Raw genomic sequence first — 23717 nt, forward strand, 5'->3', positions numbered from 1 at the left:
CTTGTTGTCTGTTTGCTTTGCTCTCATTAGTTTCCACCCCCATGTTGGCATTTGTGGCAGCTGTGTGGCTTTAGGAGGTGGGGGAAGAAAATTGGGGGATTTACTTATATAGCTAGGTTTCTATTACTATGATATTATTTATTCTTGAATAATGCATCTAATAAAGTATAAAATATTATTACATTGAAGTGTGTGTTTTATACTTTACATTTACCCTCTAAAATCACCATCTTTATATAGGTACCCTATCACAAGACCTAGGCTAGGCTGTTATGGAGACAAAATGGGACGTCCTGGCATAAGAACATATGGCATACGAGACCCTAAGGAAACATATGATGTCTACTGTTTTGCAGACAAACTTGATGGTAAGAAAAATGATGTTATACTGTTATTGTACTATTACCTGTTCGACTAGGTTGGAGCAGGTAAATAAAAGAATTTATTCAGCAATTTCAGGAATTAAATAACAAAAAAAGATGTAGTGAACTTTTAGCTGCTCCATTCATTCAACAGAGGCTGCTTGTCATGACCAAAATGAAAATATTAGGTGAAGCAATCAAGCCTAAAATGATAACTGTTAAAGTTTAATGTTGACATTATATAAGAAGGATTAGCTGATGTTGGTCTCTTTAAAGTGATATTCCTCCTCATTTTAGTCCACACATTTTGCAGCCGAAGTAGACAAATGTAAAACAACACCATTTTGGTGTTCCTCTTAAGTGCATGGTATTGATTACTCTGTCATGTTTTGATTCTAAACAAAAAGTAAAAAAAAAATACAGACATCTGAAATGCATTACTCTCTTTAAAGTAAGAAAAGCCAGAGTATAAAAGAGAATTTTATATTTTTCTGGCCATACCAGGGCTAATTTATGAGTTAACAATAGTACATCTCATTGTTTTTCCCATGTACTTGCTGTGCTGATTTGACCAACATGTGGGATAATGACAGGTTTAATTACAACCAGGCAATTTAGCATTGTGAGTATGCTGGCACAAAAAGTGAGCTATGATCAGTCACAGAGAGACTGAAAGTATGAGTGGCACAGTTAATACATAGTCATTGATGATCGTGTTTCTTTTTTCATTTGTTTTGACTGAAGTCAACATAACACATTCAAAATACTCCCAAACTTAGAAAGGGAGAACTGTGAGTATTCCCCCTTTTTGAACTGACACACTAAATTTGTTTATACAGAGACTTTCAATGAATTAAGATGTTTTATTAATTAAAGCCAGAAGGTAAGCATGGATTAGTAGAATGATTAAAAACAATCTCAGACTGTAATGTTCACTCCTACAGCTAAAGTAGGACACTTCAATTGATTTTGGAATGACTCACATAAAACAGTGTGATATGTTCAGACAGACAGACAGACAGACAGACAGACAGACAGATAGATAGATAGATAGATAAATAGATAGATAGATAGATAGATAGATAGATAGATAGATAGATAGATAGATAGATAGATAGATAGATAGATAGATAGATAGATAGATAGATAGATACACATTATCTGCAGGGATAGCATTTCAGAAACACAAAAACCGCAGATACTGCAGATACTGAAGCATTAAGCCGAGGGGAGAAATGGGATTAGGTTCTATCAGGAACCTGGCTTGGTGGAGGACTGGCACAGGAAGCCGGTCTCCAGCGGATATGCTCGCCGTCTGTCTTCAAGGCTTGGTAGTGATCCTCTAATTGCTTCACAGAAACTTTGTAAAGATTTTTACTTCCTCAGTAGTCAAGTTTGATCATCCTCTAGGCATTCTGCCAGAGGCCACGACTAACTGCATCAGGGTTGATCCGAGGACCTCACTAAACTACTCCATCAGTAGTAATGACTGGTGGTAAAGGGCAGGGAGTTAATCAGTGTAAGCTTTTTACTGGGAATTCCTTGTTTGGGGAAAACAATTTCCAGTCCTGGTACTCCTCGCTAATGTGGTCCAACACCTTAACCACACCTGTCATGGCCAAGTAGACACATTTTGATCCATTCAGTGTGTTGCGTGTGCAGCCCTGGACATCTAAGGCCATTACAGATTTGATTTTACTCAGTCTCATCTCATCTGCCAGCTTGTGTGCAGTAGGCCTCTCAGTTTTTTTTTTCTGCTGCACATGACACCAAATAGGAAGGTAAGCAAAATGGATTTCACTTCTGTAATAGCGGATAATCAAATCCATGCAAATGGAGTCTGCAGATAGTGAAGATTTAAAGCAGATCATCCAGCCGTAATTTTCTTATTAAATAATGTGACTGACAAAAGTTTACCTCCAATATCTTGTGTGTATGTTTCAAGTGATGTGTCATTTGCACAATCAGAATTAAAATTTCAATATCAATATCTGTAATTGTGTGCTTGCTTCATTTTATATTTGCCAGATCAAAATGATTTTGAATGTCTGCATTAAAATTGGGCGGCACGGTGGCGCAGTGGTAGCGCTGCTGCCTCGCAGTTAGGAGACCCGGGTCCTCCCTGCGTGGATTTTGCGTGTTGTCCCCGTGTCTGCGTGGATTTCCTCCGGGTGCTCTGGTTTCCTCCCACAATCCAAAGACATGCAGGTTAGGTGGATTGGCGATTCTAAATTGGCCCTGGTGGGTGTGTTTGTGTGTGTCCTGCAGTGGGTTGGCACCCTGCCCAGGATTGGTTCCTGCCTTGTGCCCTGTGTTGGCTGGGATTGGCTCCAGCAGACCCCCGTGACCCTGTGTTCGGATTCAGCGGGTTAGAAAATGGATGGATGGATGGATGCATTAAAATTTAACAAAATAATCAATATGTAATTTCTGTAAATATCTAGTAATTCTGAATGAAAAAAATCTGATGAATGGTTTCATGCCATAGGTTCTATGGCAATAAATGTAATTTTTTATATTCATATCCCCTTTAAATTTGCGGAGTTGTAAAACTTTCAAAAACTTTCTGATTAATTTAAGTATACCTTCTTGTAATTGTTTTTCCTGATGTTGTCCCTTCCACTGAAGTGCAAAATAATGTTGCTACATATTCAGTTCCATCAAAAATTAACCATAAATTTTTATAGATGAAAATCTTTCCATGTGCTGTTGACTACAAATTCATTTGCTAAAAGCATAGAAAATATAAATGCACATCAAGAATCTGCTGCAAAGAAGTATAATTTAAACTGAGCTATAATTACAACATTAAAAAGAAGAGTAATTTAGGTATTTTTAGTGCTTTGAATAGCAGCTGCTTCATACCTCCTGCTGTTTTAGCAGGGTCTGATTCCACACCTTTTTATTTCAGTACTTGCTTACGGCTGTACACTTAAATAAAGACAAACTGAAATTCCCCAGTAGTGTTTTATGCATTTTTTTGCTGTAATATACGTTGCACATATGCTTTACACAATGTGTTGTGTGTGACCACTGGGGAAGTGCTCAGGCATTCAAAACAGGAGATCTTGTGCAAGGTTTTCTATGTCAGACAGAGGACATCTTTCAGTAAATATTCTCAATGTGCATACAAAGCAGTTAACAGAGTCAAGTGCTAGTTTTAGGCTTCAAGGTAACCTATGCTCTGATTAACACAGTAGGGCTAATAATTTGAAAAAATACCATAGGTTGTCCTTGTTGGAGTTTCTTCTTTTGTAGCTACAAGAGGTAAAGTGGACTTACCTTCCAGAGTCCCTCTTTTACTGACCAGGAATGACATGTGGCTCTGACCTTTTGGGACAGAGTGGCCTCTTGCAGTCTTCCATTTCCTTAACTGGGAGTGACTGTCTTTTATCCTGAAAAGAGAAGAAAGGTAGTGTTTGAGGTCTTCATATTTACCCATCGTGGGGCTCCCCAGTTCTCTGAATAGACCACCAGGGGAAGAAAACTGTCACAGTATCTGTTTGTGGAAGAGGCAGCAAAGGCCTAGCATACCTCATTGTGGTGCTTGCTGTTAGGGTGCGTTTAGTGTCTTTAACTATATTATGTGACACTTTCCATTTCAGTCAAACTTTTTCAGCTATAGTATATTGTACTACAGTACATTTCTTCTAATTCAGTGTAATCTTCTAATTTTAGTTAAAAACTATAAAATATTTATTTTGAATCAGATAAAACTATTATATCAAAAGGTTTCTTTATCCATATGTACAGTATGTAAGGTGCTAAATGATGAAACATGTCATTCAAAATGAAATGATATTAATAATGCTATATTTATATTATATAAAATAACACCAAAAATAAGATATCAACAAGATTCTGTACATAACTCAATTTGAAGCTCCAAATTGGTTCTGTGTGATTGTATAGGGAAACGTTGCCCTGAGACAAGTTCTTGTTCTTACATGATGCTGCTGGGATGCTTTGTGACCAAGACAACCCTGAACTGCATTAAGCTGATTTGTTAACAAAAAAATTTGCAAGATCTCCCCGTCTTCTTTAAGATTTTTACCATACCACAAAAACAAGTACTTAGATTGATGTATAACTAAAGAAAAACTGCCTTACTTTATCTACCTGAGTAAATGTGACCAGCTATATACAGTACTTCAAACTTGACGTTTTTGTTGTGAATTTCCCCTTGGGATTAATAAATTATCTATCTATCTATCTATCTATCTATCTATCTATCTATCTATCTATCTATCTATCTATCTACGCCTGATACGGTCTGAATTGGCTCCAACTCCACATTTACAATTTAGAAAATGGATGGACATTGTAACTTGTAACTGTTGCTTTTTTCTTTTAAATTTCAATGATCTAAACTGAATAATTATTAGTTAAGGTGTTGTTTTTCAATACTGGCATGTAGCATTGAATAATGGAATAGAGAGCTATTTCACCATAGCAAGTTATCCATCCATCCATCCATTTTCCAACCCACTGAATCTGAACACAGGGTCACGGGGGTCTGCTGGAGCCAATCCCAGCCAACACAGGGCACAAGACAGGAACCAATCCCAGGCAGGGTGCCAACCCACCGCAGGACACACACAAACAAACCCACACACCAAGGACAATTTAGAATCGCCAATCCACCTAACCTGCATGTCTTTGGACTGTGGGAGGAAACCGGAGCACCCGGAGGAAATCCACGCAGACACAGGGAGAACATGCAAACTCCACGCAGGGTGGACCATAGCAAGTTATTTTGGAGTTAAATAGCTTTTCTGTTTACATGCAGTTTTTTTTTCATTTACCACTGTAGCCACCATGGACCGGACACAACTTAACCACAGACAGTTCCAAGTTAAACTAAACAGTGATTTATTAACAAGAGCACCTTCTCAGGTTTTCAAATAACACACCAATAACTTCTGTCTCCTTACTGCCCTCCTCCTCCTCCTCTAGCGACATCTCACTCCTTCCCAGCTCTGACTTTCTGATGCACTGAGATGGCTCCCTTTTATTCTGAACCTGTGAGTGCTTCTGGGACCTTAATCTGCAGAACTGCTTCCAGGTCACAGAAGTCTTAAGCTCCTTTTTCATAGTGCCCTCTGGCGGCACTCAAGCATTCCTACAGGGTCGTCCCTCCAGACATCAACTCCTAGGCAATCCTGCAGGTATCTGACTTTGGAGCCCAAATCTTTTTTTCTACTCTCCATGGACTTCAGCCTGATTTGGGATCAGACACATTCTTTTTACATCTTCTAGCATCATGTTGAATGAACCACATTGTTGGCCATTCTCTGGTTCACAGCCCCTCCACCTCTATCTTAATGTAATTTTTCACTCAAGCATCATCTACGATTCGCTCCAAATGCCAAAACCACCTAGAAAACAGAAACATCCCTCTTCAACTGTAAATTTCCAGAGACTAGGAAAGCATTCAAGACCAATTTTTGAACTACTCCTTGATCAATGGTTACCAGAGGCATAGGGAGAAACAAAAGAAATATTTTAAGTGATAATCTCTTAAGTGCCACAGTTTTGGTGTCTGTGTATGTAGTTTTTGTTTTGCTATAAAAAGTAGAAAATGACAGCTGTGAAATGAATATGAAATTGCATTTTATTTGATCAAAATGAAAGCATACTGTGCTTTTTGCTGTGATCTTGAAAGTAAAATAATGGATGTCAAGTACTTTGTTTTCAAAAGTCACTCTGATAACTCTGACCAGCAGTTCTCTCTCTCTGATCCAGCTATGGAAATGCTTGAAGAATGAAAGGCAGCAGGCCTGGTTGTCACCTCCAAGGAGAGCCTCAAAAATGTCTTTATTTGATCATGTTAAAAACATTCAGTTAAATAAAACTGTATTTCTTTATTGTTTACTATGTTAAATGAAACCCTGCTTTTATCTTTTTATCTAGTTTATTTCCACAACAGACAGCTGGGTATTTACATAAATTAAAGAGCATATCAAATACTGAAAGCATTTTAAAAGTATTTACTTTAAATTACATTAAGAATACATATACTTGTATATAAATAATAATGTGACTATGCGATATTTTCAGGGGAAGTGTTTTACGTACCTTTCAAGATGACTCTTGAAGAAGCGAAGGAAGAGTGTGTGAAGAAGCAGGCGGTGCTGGCCAACCCTGGTCAACTCCACGCAGCCTGGAGAAGTGGGCTTGATCAGTGCGATTATGGATGGCTTACTGATGGAAGTGCTCGATATCCCATTGCGGTTGCCAGAACCCAGTGTGGTGGGGGTCTTCTTGGTGTCCGGACCCTTTATCTACACAAGAATCAGACTGGTTTTCCAGATCCAGTCACCAATTTTGGTGCATACTGTTTTAGAGGTACGTATATATGCTTTGTGAATTACCTTGTTGTGTTTCATAGTATTGTCTACTGTCTGTATGTTGTCTTTTGAAATGGATTCTATTTAAGCTGTTCCTTCAATTTAAAGATATATTTTTGTACTGTATTTCCTTAGCTATAGTACAGCTTTGCTTTTCTTTTTTCTTGGCATGAGGTAAAGCAGTTAACTATTAGACTTGTCCTTGGCTTACAGCACACTCCTGGTAGACTCTGATTGATTAGGTCTCTACATGTCTTGTACTTGCAGAAACTCAAATATACACTTTTAGTGGGAAAGGCAAGGCCAGCATGGGTAGAGATCCAAGAAGATGGCCAGATATACATGTATCTGTAAAATGAAGTTATTACATAAGAACATAAAAACAAGAGGAGACCATTCAGTCCATTAAGCTGATTTGTTCAGCTAATAGCTAATCTATCCCAATATGTCTCCCAGATACTTCTTAAAGGTTGTCAAAGTTTCTGCTTTAACTACATAGCTTAATAGTTCATTCCAGAATTCCTCAACTCTTTACATAAAGAAGTGCTTCCTGACTTCACTCCTGAATACACTTCCTAATTTATTGAAAGGCTAGCTAGCTTCTCCTGTTGAAAACAAGCTTTCTGTGCTTTGTTGAAGGCCATTGATGTAGATGGTTACTTGAATGAGTTTGTTTCATTCCATCATGTACAAAAGCAGACAGAGGCTCTGACAGCTATATAAGCTAGGCTTTTCAGTTCTTAAGTGTTCTTGCCCCAGATTCTGATATCTTAGTTGTAATAATGTATCAGACAGATCTGCTCCACATGGAGAGTAACTTAGGTGAACTGATTGATGATGCACAAAGGCTAGTTGCTCTTCTTCTGAGCCAAGCAAATTAATTGCTCATTAGACTTGTTGCCTTCACAAGTAGGTTTAACTTAAACCTCAGAAGCTTGTCTTTACTCTGTATTGCTGTCCGTTTCTATTAGATATACCTATTGAATGGAGTTTCCCAACAATTCACACTTAATCACACTACCTTTCCTCTGACTGTAGATATAACAGCATATTAAACACACCCATCTTCAGTAAGGGAGTAGTCCTGACCCTTACCATTTCCATGGCTTCATCAGTTTGTCACATTCTCATTACCTAGAGGTACCCCACATTAAAAGACACATTTCCACCAGCACTAGGAAACACCAAGTACCTCAGCAAGGTGGGTTCCGGCAAATGTGTTTTACCATAAATATGACTTTAGCTGTGCATTGTTGTTAAGTGGAGGTGGTGGCTGGTAGTGGCGACTTTTTGTGTACTGAGCTTGTTGAGTGGTGTGTTTTAGTGTGCCTTCATGTGAAGGATATGCAGCCAGCCGCATTTTTAAAAAATGCACTATGGTGATGTAAATGATAAGTGTAAATAAAATTGATTTTACTATTGTGGTGTTACATTCTTTATGCAGCTGCGGAAAAAAAAACACAGGCAAGCCTTAAGATTATAAGACGACTTTAGGAGCAGTAAACCCTTGTTTGCCCAAAACACCCTTTAAAACGCTCAAAAAAACTCTAGCGAGTTTTGTGTTTTATAATTATGAACAAATTTTTGTGTCAGTTTAGCAAAAGATATATGCAAATTAGAACTTGGCAGGTTCACTCATCATTATAAACAGTGATCCATGCTGATGGAGAAAATATTATCCATCCATCCATCCATCCATTATCCAACCCGCTAAATCCTAACTACAGGGGTCACGGGGGTCTGTGGAGCCAATCCCAGCCAACACAGGGCGCAAGGCAGGAAACAAATCCCAGGCAGGGTGCCGGCCCACCACAGGTCACACACACACACCAAGCACAATTTAGAATCGCCAATGCACCTAACCTGCATGTCTTTGGACTGTGGGAGGAAACCCACACAGACACGGGAGGTCTTCCCAGGGAGGACCTGGAAAGCAAACCCGGGTCTCCTAACTGCAAGACAGCAGCTCTACCCACTGCACCACCGTGCCGCCAGAAAATATAATATATTATATTATATTATAATAATATAATATATTATATTATATTATATGTATGAGGTATTTCCTCAGCATAGTCCAATGTAAACTGTCAAAGCATTAGTCATTTTGGAACAAAATGGTTTATGAAATAATGGTCATGTCACAGAACAAGCACAGCATATTACCTTCATGATTAGGGTCCTTATCCTTAGATGAATTTTTCAGAACCTCTTTGAACATAAACCATATAAAAGAATTGTATTCAACAGGAGAACTATATTTGATTGAATATTTCAACATACTGTATATTGCAAGCTTTGAGACTGTGCTCAGTAAAGCGCTCTACACACACACACACACACACACACACACACACAAAAAGACTTGGCTTTGCAAGCTACCCATCAGAACGGCTACCTTCCTGTCTGGTTATAGCAAAGGTAACCCTAAACATTTAGAGGTATCCTGCCATATGCTAAATTGTGCCAGACTATCAAGCTGAGTGATACAATATGCCTTGGCTACTTATGAACTACAGTTAATTTCTGCAGAGAACTTCTTAAGTTGCACCGTGTCTGCCCTTCACTGCATAAGCAAGTTTTCATTGAATATTATAGTTTAGTAAGTTTTTAATGCTTTATATAAAGTTTTTTTACAAGGTCAACAGTGTATGCAAGATTGATCACATTCTACACTTATTAGTGTTGAATGCAGAAATTTCATTTCCCCACACAGTTTTAAACAACCATTTATTTAGCCTTTGACACCCTCTACAAAACCAAGTTTGCTAGACACTAATATATTTTTAAGTCCTAAATATTGAACTTTTCCTTTTTAAAGTAAAAGAATAAATTTGCTTTAGTGCAAGAATATTCAAGTCAACTCAAAATAATAGTCAAATACCTTTCTCACTAAATTTGAGCCACAAAACACTAGCCTTGAAAAGAGTATTTAAACTGCTATCACTATTGTCTTGAAGAATTTAGTTTCATCTTCTTGGCTTTCATGCAGTCTTTTTGCAAACAGCATTTGCCAGAAAGAGCACATTCTCACAGCAGCTTTGTTTGCTGAGCAGGACCACATGGCGCTGTGTCAACAGAGCCTGTCCTGGTCTGGCATGTCAGGTACCTCAGCTTGTTATCCTGGGGAGTGCAGTTTATTTCTCAGCCTTGTAGGTGTGAGTCATGTCACCTCTTTGGTTGCCCTTATGGGGCTTCTGCTTCTGCAGGAAGGCAGTTTTATCTCTACGTTCACTGTAACTTTATATTCTTGTTCTCATACTTCCCCTAACCAACAGATATAAAATAGCCACCTCTTATTCTCAAAAGAAAAGCCGGTTGAGTAATTTACTATCTAAAGTTTGTAGACAGCTGCTCTTAAGCATTTTATCTTATGGCTCATAGTCTCTGACAGGTCTACTCACACTAGGCGTTTAAGTCTGAGACACTTCCAGAATGTCCACAACTCCCTGGTGGTCTTCTGACTTCATTGGCTTCATGTTGAGCTTAGGCATGTTTCCATGGAAACCAGCTGCAACTTCATCCAACAGGAAAAGTAAATCATATTGGTGAGGCAGCAAAAGGGAATCCTTGTTTATGTAAATTTGCTCAACCACATCGGCAATGAATAATGTCTGAGAGGGTTTGGTTTATTGAAAGATTTACTTTTTTTGTTAAGAAATGGCTCCTTTTTCATAAATGAAGCCTTACAATTTGATATTGCAGTATTAGTTATGATTTCTTGCTTGTTAGAAAAAAACTCTACAAATGTCAGTGTAATAAAAAATCATTTTTATTGTTCTCTCTAAATGTATGAGGGGAAGGCTTTTTTGTTACTTTCAATATTGCACTACCGCACTGACAAACTAGGAGAAGCACTGATATTGATAAACAAAATGTAATGTAGAATATAAAACGAATGAATAATTCCTAAAAATCTTACACTTTATACTGTTTATGCAGATATGTAAGAAAGCAGATGGCAAACTCTGTAAGCAGCATAATAACACTCTGCACAGAGCTGGCTCGGGTCTCAAGTTTAGTGTCAGATGTGCCTTATTGTAAAATAGTTTATAGCTACAGTCCCTTGGACAGTGGCATAACCAGAATTTGATGGGCAAAAAAATAAATGAGGCCCCCTGAGTTGAAGTTCAAATGAAATACAATTCAAAAGTATCAACCAGTAATGAGATATGTCAAGCATAAGCTACATAAAAAGGCAAAAGGCATAAATGAGCTTTATGGAGTTGTAGGGATGATAGCACTATTATTTTTTTCATTCTAATGACAACTAGGGGGCTTTGCTCGCCAGCCCCCGTGTTTGGTCTTCCAGATACACATTTGTGTATTCTGGATACACACTTTTAAGATTTTTTTTTCTTTGAATTGTTGCTATTTCATTAGTTTCACTTTTATTTCAGAACTTCTGTAAAAACAGTATTTAGAATCTTTCGAGTCCCAATATGCTGAATCTTTTAATGGGTCAGTGAGACGTGTTTAATGATTTAATTCAGGATAGGTTTCTCTGTTTGGAATTTCAGCACAGACAAAATGATCTACATCATCAGCAGTTAATGATTTTTTTTGCAAAGTAACCAATATCTTAGGTAAACCACATTTTTGAAATACTCTGACTTAAACTTCAAAGCCTTACAATATTTACATACTTCTGACATATCACGTATGTCCATATATTCGATCTCTATTCGCCTTTTCGTTATTTCTCCGAGTAATAATTTCTCTTTTTTTGCGCTACTGAGATGTTTACTTTCTTTTTTTGACACTGTCATTTTTTTCTGCTTTCATATTCTGTATCTTGCTCTGCATGTGTTTTCGCGCCTACGTTTTTTTGAGTCTTTGAATTCCAGTTTTTATTATCTCTAACCTGCTCTGCATGTGTTTGGCACCCTTGTTTTTTAACCTCTTTATGACGTTTTACTTTGTTTTCTACTCTGTCTTTTATTTCTGACCTTGCTTTGCCCTGCTTTTTTTTCAGTGACACCTAGTCCGTGGTGATTATTTTCCCTTTTTTCGAGTAATAATTTCCATTTATTTGCGCTACTGCAATCTTTACTTTCTTTTTTTTATACTTTCTAATTTCCTACTTTCATATTCTTTAACTTTCTCCACATATGTATCCATGCGTTTTTTTGAGCCTTTCGAATTTCAAACTGCTTTCATAATCTGTAACCTGCTCTGCATGTGTATAGCGCCAACATTTGTGAACGTCTTTATGAAGTTCTACTTTGTCTTTTACTCTCTGTCTTTTAATTCTGAGCCCGATTGGACATGCTTTGTTTCAATTCCACTTGTTCCGAGCTGATAATTACTTTCCTTATTTTCTGAATTTGCACCTAGATTATTTTTCTTTTTTGCTCATTTTTCTCTCCAACGCTTTTGTGTCTCTTCTTTCTGCGCTGCTTTGTTCTTTGCTTAGTTGTCGACGTTTCATTTATAACATATTGTTCTTATACGCTTTATATGCGCTGAGACCCTGGATCTGTTTGTGCACAAAGCCTTAGTTTACACAACTGAGTATTTGATATTGATTGTTAGTAGGGCATGTCTTGCAAGAATCTCATGTTCTACGTCATCACGAGACAGTCCTGGGTCAATCTCTTGGCACAATGTCTCAAGTTTAAGGTCCCCGAGAGACGCTCCGTGGCCATTCTCTTTCGTCTCTTGGGTCTTTTAAGTGTCTTCCGTGATCTTAACATGAAGATCATGTCTCGTATCCCTAGAGTTTCCCTCCAGGATTTTTTTTTTATAATAGATTAGTCAAACATGTTTACAATAAAGCCTTGTGAAATAATAACTGCCCCACCTACACTAGGGCTGTCAGATCGAACATCACTCTTTGAAAAAAATCTTATTCAAAGGTAATTGCTGACATTCCATTCTAAAAGAATAGTCCTTTATTTTTACCTTGCACTAATTTTGGCATTGTGTTACTCCAGACATGCTATGATGCAATACTTCTGTATTTTGCAGGTGTTTGGCACATCACTTCCACAATATGCGTTTTTATAATTTTCAGTTGTTTGTTTGTGTCCTCATTAATAAAATGGACAGATTTTTCTACCACACTGCTCTGATTTTTGTTGGCTTTAAAAGCATCTCCAGTGTCCTAAAAGTATTATTTTGCATTTGATCCTGTAGCCCTTTACTCTTGAACCAGAGATCCCTATTTTGCTGTTTTTTATATTAAAAACATTAAGTATTTATCATAGCAAAGAAAAACAGGTTTAATTACACATAATAGGAAATAACTGCCATATTTCTGATTTTTCTTTTACCATTGCAGTGGAACCTTGGATTGCGAGCATGATTCATTCTGGAAACGTGCTTGTAATCCAAAGCACTCGTATATCAAAGCGAATGAATTACTAGTTTAAAGCATATATAATAATGTTTATTTTAGAAGTCAATATTATGAGACGTGGCATGCCATCAGTACGGCACACAGATAGTCCTTAAGATCACGCCCTGCATATGTAGGAAGAATTGCAGCAAGGGCATCCCACACTCTTGGCCTCTCTCGCGATTATCGTGGTGATTTTGTCAGCGCACATTTGTCGAAAACCAGTTAGCAGGTTTGTCGGCGCTCATTTGTCCGTCGCGGTTTTGTCGGGGGCGCATATGTCTATCGCGCTTTTATCTGTGAACCCAAAATATAAAGTAAAAATACATAAAACAAAATAACCTGCACTTTACCTTTGAAAAGAATCGTGGCTGGTGTGAGGGAGATGAGAGAGGAGGAGAGACGGAAGAGGAGGAGGATTATTGTGTAGGATGACTTTCACTACAACTCACGGAATCATACGATAAGCAACTTTTCTACATCTTCCAGAACATGTGGCTGTTGCTTTGAGTCTCATGACTCCTTTTGCTGCATCTTCTTTAATATTGTGCAGATCGTCAACATAGACTTATTATAAAATCTTGTAATGTCAGCCACTCGCATACCTTGTTCGGTGCTTCTCCATCATTTCCTTCTTAACTTCCACTGTAATCATCTCCTTCTTCTTACCACCTTCCTTTTCAACCTTTTTCTTCATGGAGGCCATTTTCGCACACACACGCTTACAGCGTATGCTAGCACGAATGTTGACTATACAAGTGAACCATAATCCCACAGTGAGTGAGTGAGAGAGAGAAGTTGTGATCACGTGAGGCTTGGCAGACAAAGCATATGCCTACTACTCATATTGCAAGACCTCGGTTGTTCATCAAGTCAAAATTTATTAAAATTTCTTGCTCGTCTTTCAAAACAGCAGACCAACAACAACAACAACATTTATTTATATAGCACATTTTCATACAAAAAATGTAGCTCAAAGTGCTTTACATAATGAAGAATAGAAAAATAAAAGACACAGTAAGAAAAACCTGGTTACTCGCAATCCAAGGTTCCACTGTATAATGATTTTAAAATGGTATTTTCAGTGTCGGAAAAGCATACTTAGCTACCTTGACTATTGTGTGTCTTTTGGAGGCTGCTGGCTTAATGCATAATTCCTTAAACAAAGGCCTAATGAAAAGTATGAAAGTTAGTTAGTAGCAGTTATTTTTTTTACTTAGCTGCTCTTAATGAAAGTATTTGCCAAATGAGGATGAAATACTTAAAATATTATTACAAAGAAACATTTAGTACATTCAGTAACTCAATTTGTGAAACATGAATAGACTAACCATGGCTTCACTTATATAAAAGATAGATGGGCACTGATTTGACATGTTTTGCACTCAAGGACCAGAAAAGTATGTACTGGAAGAGGAGTGTGGGGGAACTGAAGTAACAAGTGCATTTAACATACTTAAATAATCATGGGTGATTTATAGGTTTTATTTGATGTCTCTTTGATTACATTACTTTATTTGTGCAGAATATCCCATTTTTGTGATGGACCATGTTTTCCAAGTGAAGACTATGCCTGTGCACAAGTCATATCAATAGTGATGCATACAAAGGCACATTAGGTTCAAATGTACATGTAGTAGAATTTGTGACCTAAACTTTAATATGTTTGAATGCTTGCCAATTTTTCAGTATTCAATCCCAATACTTGTATATTCTGACAGCCCTATCTGCACTACCTGTTAAATGTTTTCAGAAATGATTGTCCCCATAGCCCGCTGAATAGAAACGTCTACCAAAGAGAAGCAAATGTGTTGCTTGCACCCAGCAGTGGCATGCAGGCTGCTCCGTTGTTTTGTTGTGTTATGGAGAGCGATAGTCCAGATTTTGTTATTGATATTTGTAAAAGTTCCATTTCAACTCTAAAACATGTACATTTGCTACATTTATTAATCACTTTTATCTATTAGATAGATGTTTAGAGATTTTGGAAACACTTTAAAGGAAAAAAAGTTTACTGTTTGTAAAATGTGAAAATAAAAACCTGAAAATCAAAATTATAGGAGTGGCTTCATTGTATAGAAGTTAGCAATGTTGCTTTCCAGCTAACTACAGGGATCTGGGATCAGCGTCAGATACATCTACTGTTAATCTAGAGTTTGCTTGCTCTCCTTATGTCTATATGGATTTTGCCCAGTGTGAACACGGCCCAGACACAGACAGGCGGACATGTTGTTCTTCAACCACCACACATTTATTTACACTATATACAATAATAATAATGGTCACTAAGACCCCAGTTCATTGGTCACACAGGCCCAGTCATGTGCACAAACCCCAATTCACACACAGTCCTGGCCACAATGCCTTGTCTTCGGGCCGCCTCCACAGCTCCTCTTGCCTCGTCCTCCTTCCACCCAACTCTAGCCTCGAATGAATGGAGACGGCCCCTTTTATTCAGTACCCGGATGAGCACCAGGTGTTCCCGGCATTCCTCCTCTGGCCACGCCCCAGTGTGGCGGAAGTGCCGGCTGTCCTCCCGGCTGCTCTCCGGGCGCCGTCAAAAATCTTTCCCCCAGCACTTCCTGGTGTGGCGGAAGTGCTGGGGTAACAGGTCCCCAAGGCATTGGGGCGCCTCCTGACAGTGACCACGGGCCCCTACAGGGTAGGGCTTCCATGCCCTGTACCCGTGGCCCCCAAAGCAACCCGGAAGGCAACCCCCACGTGATCCAGGGTGGGTGCAGACCCACATCCGGTCCTTCCTGTTGTCCCAGCCGGGTCATGGCCCTTGGCATCCCTGACACCAGGTTCTCAAGTTTAACTTAACATCTCAAAGCCTTTTGGGTTAATTGTCAACTCTAAATTGACCCAGTTTCAGTGAGCTTTCAAGCATTGCTTCCTGATTTGTGCCTGATCCTTCTCCCATAGGTTGCGTATCTGACCAAGTGATGATACATAACACAGTGCTTATCTTTATAAGTAGAATTTAAAACAATGACTCACCAAGAAAATCAGCACTCTTGTATAATAAACATAATAGCAGATTTCCCATAAATAAAATAATGTCCACTTTTTTGATGTCTTGGAGATGCCAGATGTTCAATTTCAGTACCAATTTTCTGCTACCTTTGAAGGCATGATCTCCAACATTAAGTCTCAGCAATAGCACTGTTCTTCATTGTACATGTGCCACAGCTATGTTATCTTGAAATAAATTATTAATAAAACTAATAAAATGAAAATTACGTTTTTTTCATGAGATGGTTGCATTCTTTGTTGCCATATATCTGCTTTTATTTGGAAAATCCTTCTTTAAAAGAGTTTTTTTTTTTTTTAACAGCTGGGCCTGTTTTCTAGCCACTTACCAGCCCAGACAGTCAGAGCCGGAGGGCAAGCTTTTAAGAATAAGAGGAAAATTTTTTGATGTGGTAACATTCAAGGGGTTAGAAAAGCAGGGGGTTGGAGGTAGTGGTTGATGATGGGTTTTTGGGGTAGAAGGAGGGGTTGTGTATATTATGGTGTGGAACTAACATACTGTATGTGCAATTACAGCATCCATCAATATCGTTTCACTTAATATCTTAGGCACTGGCATTGTAGGCAAGCTGTTTTGTTTGTTCTGGTTTCAACATATTAGCCTGCTGAGGGTAAGACTTAGAAAAAAATGACAAAACAAAACCAGATGCTCCATTTGTCTGCTTATTATTTAAAAAAAAAATGAATTAGAAATGAAGCCAGTTTTCATAACGTATTGTTGACAGTATTTTGCAGGGAACCCAAGTGTTTTGAAGGTTGAGGGCAATTGCTTAATGTATCTGAGTTAACTGTTTATCTAACAGTATAGTTTATTGCAGTTTTAAAGATTGATTATATACTTGCAAGACAAAATATAGACTTCTGCGTGTAGCTAAATAGCAGCAGTGGTATTATATCAGCATTATACAGTGAGAAAATATGTATAACAAAAACAATTTCTATATAAAGTTTTTTTTTCTTTTTTAATGTTTTTGTTTTATTTTAAGAATTGTTTTAATTTCTTCTTGTATGAATAAAATTATATCACTTGAAAAATTCATATCTTTATCAGTTATGGATTAAATATTCATATTTATGTGTTTATTTTTCTTTTTAATATCTAGGAAACCTTACAAGTAAGAAGGAAACTTCTGTTGAAGTGATTATTCATAGCATACCTTTGGAAATGAAGCCTGGGATATTTCAAACATTGAAACCCACAGATTCAACCACAAAGACCCCAACATTAAAACCTACTTCTGGTATGATCGACCTTGAAACAGGAACCAAAAAAGAATCTCAAGCTCCTTCTGGTTTGACAACAACAATATTACCAGCTGAATCTTCCTATGTCAAAGAAGAAGAAATTCAAGGCATTTCAACTGTAGCAACAGTTGAAACAGACAGAACACTCCAGCCAATGGAAGTAGAAGCAGTGCCACGCAGCCATGATAAAACTACTGCAGAGGAGTTGGATGATAACATAGATGCAACAACTGAATATCCATCAATGTTCTCAACTAGTATGGCCAGCCCTACTGCTGATTTAATAAAAGGTGGGGAAACTACTGAGATGGAGACAATTGCAGTCCTCCCTACAGATGCATCTGAGCAAGAAAACCCCCTGTCAATATCCAATAATGTTGGTGGTGATCATGATGATGAACTGCTAAATGCTACTGTTAGTAGTATTACTACTTCTAAGTCTACAGGAATGTCAGTTGGAAGTGACCAAAGCACAGATATTTATGTTTCTCATGGAAACATTTTGGAGTCAGAACCCATTGAGAGTAGCAGAGGTGACACATTTTATAAACCAGATGAGCAAACCACACTGACAAAAGATTCAGCGATACAATCTTATACAGATTCTTTTGAATTTAAAGTTTTCCATTCATTTCCTACAACAACATCCCCTTTACAGACTAGCTCGGTGAAGAAATATCCCAAATTAGATGTTGAAGATGATTTGTTAGAAAGCAGACCTAGTTATTTACCTACTGTCAAAGATGATGAAACCAAAATTACAACAGAAACAGTTTCACAGGCTACCCCCTCTTTAGATGTTCACTCAGCTGCTGATACAAAGATTTCAGACATGACTACATCTCTGCCCCATTCACAAATGCCACATCATGAAGTTGTCACTGAAAAATCAGAAGTTGCTCCAACCAAAACTGATTCCCCTGATATTCTGTCACCGCTGACTCTAATAGAGGATTTGCATGTTAAAAATGAAACCACGGAAACACCAATGGAAGCTAAAAGTGATAGCAATTTTACAAAAATAGTGCTTTCGCCTGAGGTTGATGTACCATTAGAACCTGCTAAGGACCATCAGACTACATTAGATGATAGTGTTGCTGATTTAATTCAGAATACAAAGGTACCAGACGAACAAACATCCAAAGACTCTGCAGCATTAATTTTTCCCACTTCAACTGTAACTACAAAAACTGAAAAAGAAATATACACAGAGAGTTCTCATTTCTCCGGTTTATCTTCAGATATACCACCTACTTCACAAACCACATCATCAGAAGACAAAGAAGCTGTAACAACTCAGAAAACTGAAGAAGAAGGAAGCACTATGGATGGACAAGATATACCTATGTTTGACATAACCACAGCCTTCCCTTTGGGGCATGACTGTAATACGCACTCAAGTCTAGACTTGGACACTTTAGACAAAACTACAGGTACAGTGCTCTCTCAGTCTACTAGTCATTTAGGAACAACAGTCAAATTTGAATCCGAAGGCTCAGGGGTGGATGAAAAAGGTATTACATCATCTGTTCTTATTACAGATGTTCATGGTACAACAGCATCTCCTTCACAAGTCACACAAGAGAAAACAACTGTGAAAGATCTGGTAAGCAAGTTAATATTAGATGAAGAAGGAAGTGCTATGTTTTCAAAAGAAAAGTCAGAATCAGCAACAGTTGCACCTAGAACAATACAAGCAACATCAAATGCAGGTAAGAACTTGATTCTGCCAGCAGATACTGAAGGTACTGTCAAACCAAAAGAATCCACTCATTCTGTTGATGCTGAAGATGCTGTGTATTCAACAGTTTTGCATAAAGAGCCAACATCTGCTACTAGTTACCAAGATACCCTAACTGAAGAAGGCAGCGCTACAGAAACTGCAGTTGTGCCAGACAGCAGTGAAAGTGTACAGCCAATACCTACAAGTGATACTAAAGAAGAGATGTCATCTAAAGAGGGTTTTACTATTGTAAAAACCAGTGAAAGACCACTAGTAAAATATGAAACAAGTACATCAAGGTACAGTTTGGAAACTTTCTTTACTGAGCCCTCTGGAACAATTGTAACTTCTGCTACTGCCCTGCTTGAAGCATCTCAGGACAGCAAAGACATTGAGATTCCTGAGGGATCAGCAATGTATGAGGAGACTGCTGAAGTACAAAAAACCACACTTTCTGAAGACACACCTGCAGAAATACCATCTAAACACACTTTGAGAGTTCTAAAACCCAGTGGAAGACCACCAGCAGCATATGAAACAAGTACATCAAGGTCCAGTTCCGGAACTTTCTTTACAATGCCTCCCAGAACAATTGTAACTTCTGCTTCTGCTCAGTTAAAAACAAGTCAGGTCAGCAAAGAGACTGAGATTTCCGAGGGGTCAGCTATGTATGAAGAGGTCACTGAACTGCAAACTGCTACTCTTCCTAGAGATCACTCTGAACAAACAGAAGCTGACCAACAGAAAATGGATGATGTGTTTGCAACAAGTGAAGTTTCTGTACTTTCTCAGATTACCACAATACTGTCTACAGGAAGTAAGGAACATGGTGCTGTCACCTCTGACTATCCAGTTGAGGCAACAAAATCCATTTTGCTTCCTGCACCCTCTGGTGTTCATGGAGTAACATCTGAATCCCAAACAGATACCATTACAATTACAATTAAACCTGAAGATCTACATTATACAACAGGGACTGACATGCTAGATCCTCAATCTGGTGTAGAAGCAGAACCACCAAATGAAGAAGGCTCAACTATTTATGAGGATATGACAGGCAGAGAAACCAGTACGGCAAGTGTTATATATCTACCAACATCTGCTCAAACAGAGCCAGACAAAGTGATACTTAAAGATTTGACAAGTGAGGATCAGTCAGTATATAGTGAAACAATAGCTATTTCCACTTACACTGGTTTAAAATTAGACAGTGGTTCTGATATGCAAGCTGTAACAGATTCATCTACCTTCAGAAAAACCACAGATCAAGGATTAGGCAAACTCTCAGAACTTACTGAAAAGTTTGAAACTAAAGAACAGCCTTCAGGCATCCACACTATTAGCGCAAAGCCATTAATCAGTCATCCAACTGATGAGACAGTTTTATCAACCAAAGTAATTATGGAGCCTACAGCTAGCTCTGAAACATATGTGCAAACCACTTCCTCTAGAACAGAAGAAGCAGGATCGACAATGGAGCCAGATGAATGGCATGAAGAAACTGTAAAAACTGAAAAACCCACACCTTGTACAGCAGGCACTGAATGTATAACTAGCCTTCCTTTTTCAGAAATGACAAAACCCAGGGAGTCCTTGGAAGGATCAGGAATAGGTATGGACAATTTCCCTCCTGAAAAGTCGAGCCAGTCTCCCAACTTACCCTTTGACTTTAGCACCACTGCCCCCGAATTAGTAGAGAAAACATCATCAATGATGTCCACATCAGCATTCTTATCAACAGACCACACTGACCTGAAAACTTCAGGAATAACTGAATCGTTGAGAATATCGCCAAAAGATGTTATTTTAGAAGAGGAAGGTTCTGCAATCCTCGAAGCAACTAAAACAACTCCACCAGTTTACATAGCATCTTCTGAATTTAGTTCTACCGTTAAAATGGAACTCCAGGAAACGCCAGCAGGCAGTGATGATGAGCAGACCGAAAAATTGGAAGGTGGCATCACTGAAATTGAAGCACGTGCACCTGTCATAAAAGATGACCTAGAAGGATCCGCAGGTTCTGAAGAACCAAGCACACATACAGAAGAGGAGTCAGGATTAACAAAAGAATCTGTGACACAAAATGTTACAGAAGCAACAAAGATACAAGGTCTCTCAAGCTCTGAAGTAACTACTTTCAAATCAATGGAAACTCCTGCTGAACCCACCACTCAAAGCACACATGCAGAAAAACCAGTTATTGTATATAAGTTACCAACAACTGCTACAAAAAAAATTGATATGTCAACATTAAAGCCAACTGAGGCTCTGTCGGTTTCTTCTATGTTCAGTCTCCCTGAGGAAAGCATTACAGACAAGAAAACATTGCCTGAAATGAGTCCAGTGACTGACTGGTCACCTGTTAGTTTTGAAACAGAATCACAAGGAAGTGACACTACTAAAGATATTGTTATCATAGATGAATCCACAGGGGTGCCGGAGCCATCTGGAGAAGACATCACAGATAAGGATATTACAACTGAAATTGACGATGAATATTTTACCACAGCAACATCAAAGCCTTCTGTTGCTAAACCAACTGAGCCCTCAGAAGTGAGTAAAACAACAGCAGGTTCAGACATTGGCACCGAACCATCCAAAACCGATTTACATGTAAGTCTGGAGAAGCCAGTTAACCTGACCAAAGTGAATGTGATCGTTATTAAGATAACTGGAAAAAATGAATCAGGTAAGCACAGTTGAAAATTAAATATTGCCATGTCAAGGCTGTAGAGTGGTTTATGAAAACAGCATGATAAGAATGAATTATTTTTAAACACTTGATCCAGTCAAGCTAATAATAATAAGTGCTTTGTTCATTTTTGCTTTGCATTTTAAAATTCTTTTATAATTTATTTGCTGTACTGTTTTAGTGTTCTTTATTATTAAGTTTTAATGGACACTGAAACAAACATTTTATTTTCACTTAATTTACAGCTTTAGAGGATTCCTAAATTGGGAAGCAGCCAATATTACCAATATTGTTGAAGCAGTGTCATCAAAGAAAGGCATGCATTTTAAATAATAGCAGGAATTGCCTCTGATTTTCAGTGATTGTTAAAGCAAAAAACAATAATAATAATAATAACAGTAAATAAAAATAATAAAATAAATAGGTGGATGAATCACTATGGATGATCACATTCTGATTTAGCCAGTAGAGAGGTTGGCATGTTGCAACACTGGTGCAGGGTCATGTTTTGATACCTAAACTGGTCATTGTCTGCATGGGATTTGATCATTCTCCCTATGTCCATATTGGTTTCCTATGGGATCTCTGGTTTCCCCTGGCATCTAAACGATATGTATATTATTTGGTGACTCTTAGTTGACCTGGTATGTGCAAATATGCCTAGCCACAGTTCTTGTCTGGCTGTCAGGATATATTCTGGCTCAGTGTATCCCAGTAGTGACTAAAGCAATTCCAGAAAAACTAAGAATGAATGCTTTGGGTTTCTGTAGTGATAGACCTGAGCAAAGAAACATATAATTGGTGGTGACTGGATGCATAAATGTGCAGTTTGAATAACTAAATGGGTTATGATTATGCAGTAGCTTATGTTAAACACATTCTTTTTCATTTTTAGATATTATCAATGTGACGGATACACCATAAATGTTAAACATTTAAATTCTAATCTGTGAAAAAAAAACACTTTTAGTAACTGCTGTTTTCTGACCTTAGTAAGCTTAACTGTTGAGCTCTTAATATGACAACATAATACATACTCAATGACTTTTGAATGAGTGCCAACTGCGTAGGTTTTACAGCAAAAGGATTTTTTAATAAATATTGAAATGAAAAACATGACCAGATTTATCTGAATGTTGGTAGCCCTAAGTATATAGTGTTGCCACAAATACTTATGTTCCTTGGTTTGAGTCCAATATGGCCATATTAAAGTAAATATATTCCTAAACCTTTATACCACAAATAAATTATTTTATTACACACATACATATCACATAGACATACATAAACATACAGTGCCCTCCTTAATGTTTGTTACAAAGACACATTTTTCATTGATGTACCCACAGTTTAAAATTACAAATCAAGCAATTCACACATGATTAAAGTTCACATTGCAGACTTTCACTCCAAGGTGTTTATATTTATTGTGGTTGCACCATGCAGAAATACAAATACTTTTAATATATGCCCACCCCCCAACCCCACCAATTTCAGGACACCATACTGTTTGGGATAACTGACATCCCAGATGTTTATTATTACCCAGGTGTTTTACATTGCTTCATTATTATAGTCATAAGATACGTAGGCTTTCTTTTACCCTTGCCATTGTTCAACACGCAGTCAAGAGCTGTGCCAACAAAAGTCAAAGAAGCCATTATGACTCTGAAAAACAAGAATAAAACCATTAGAAAAATCAGTAAAACCTTAGGATGATTTGAAACAATTGTCTGAAATATCTCTCTATTATAAAAAAAAAAAAATCTTGTGACGAGACGTGATCTTTGGAAGAGAGATCTTTTGAAAAGAGACAGAGAGACACTTTCACGCCCCACGAGACGGACAAGTCACGTCATACTTACAACCTTTGGAAGCAAGTGCTGTGCTACACATGCAGAGCAGGTTAGAGATAATCGAAGTAAGAAAATTCGAAAGTCTCAGAAAAATGAGAGTAAAGATTGCATTAGCG

At 37.9% G+C, this 23717-nt stretch overlaps 1 protein-coding gene across 1 annotated transcript in view; it reads left to right on the forward strand.

Moving 5' to 3' along the window:
• LOC120532855 (aggrecan core protein-like) overlaps positions 1-23717 on the forward strand; it is a 112992-nt gene that overhangs the window by 17620 nt on the left and 71655 nt on the right. The window contains exons 5-7 of the mRNA XM_039759290.1: positions 241-368; positions 6423-6710; positions 17189-21742. Coding sequence (XP_039615224.1) covers positions 241-368; positions 6423-6710; positions 17189-21742 — 4970 coding nt within the window. The remainder of the gene's footprint in view (positions 1-240; positions 369-6422; positions 6711-17188; positions 21743-23717) is intronic.

The sequence above is a fragment of the Polypterus senegalus genome, chromosome 7 (assembly GCF_016835505.1).
Source record: "Polypterus senegalus isolate Bchr_013 chromosome 7, ASM1683550v1, whole genome shotgun sequence".
In the NCBI taxonomy this organism is placed as follows: domain Eukaryota; kingdom Metazoa; phylum Chordata; class Cladistia; order Polypteriformes; family Polypteridae; genus Polypterus; species Polypterus senegalus.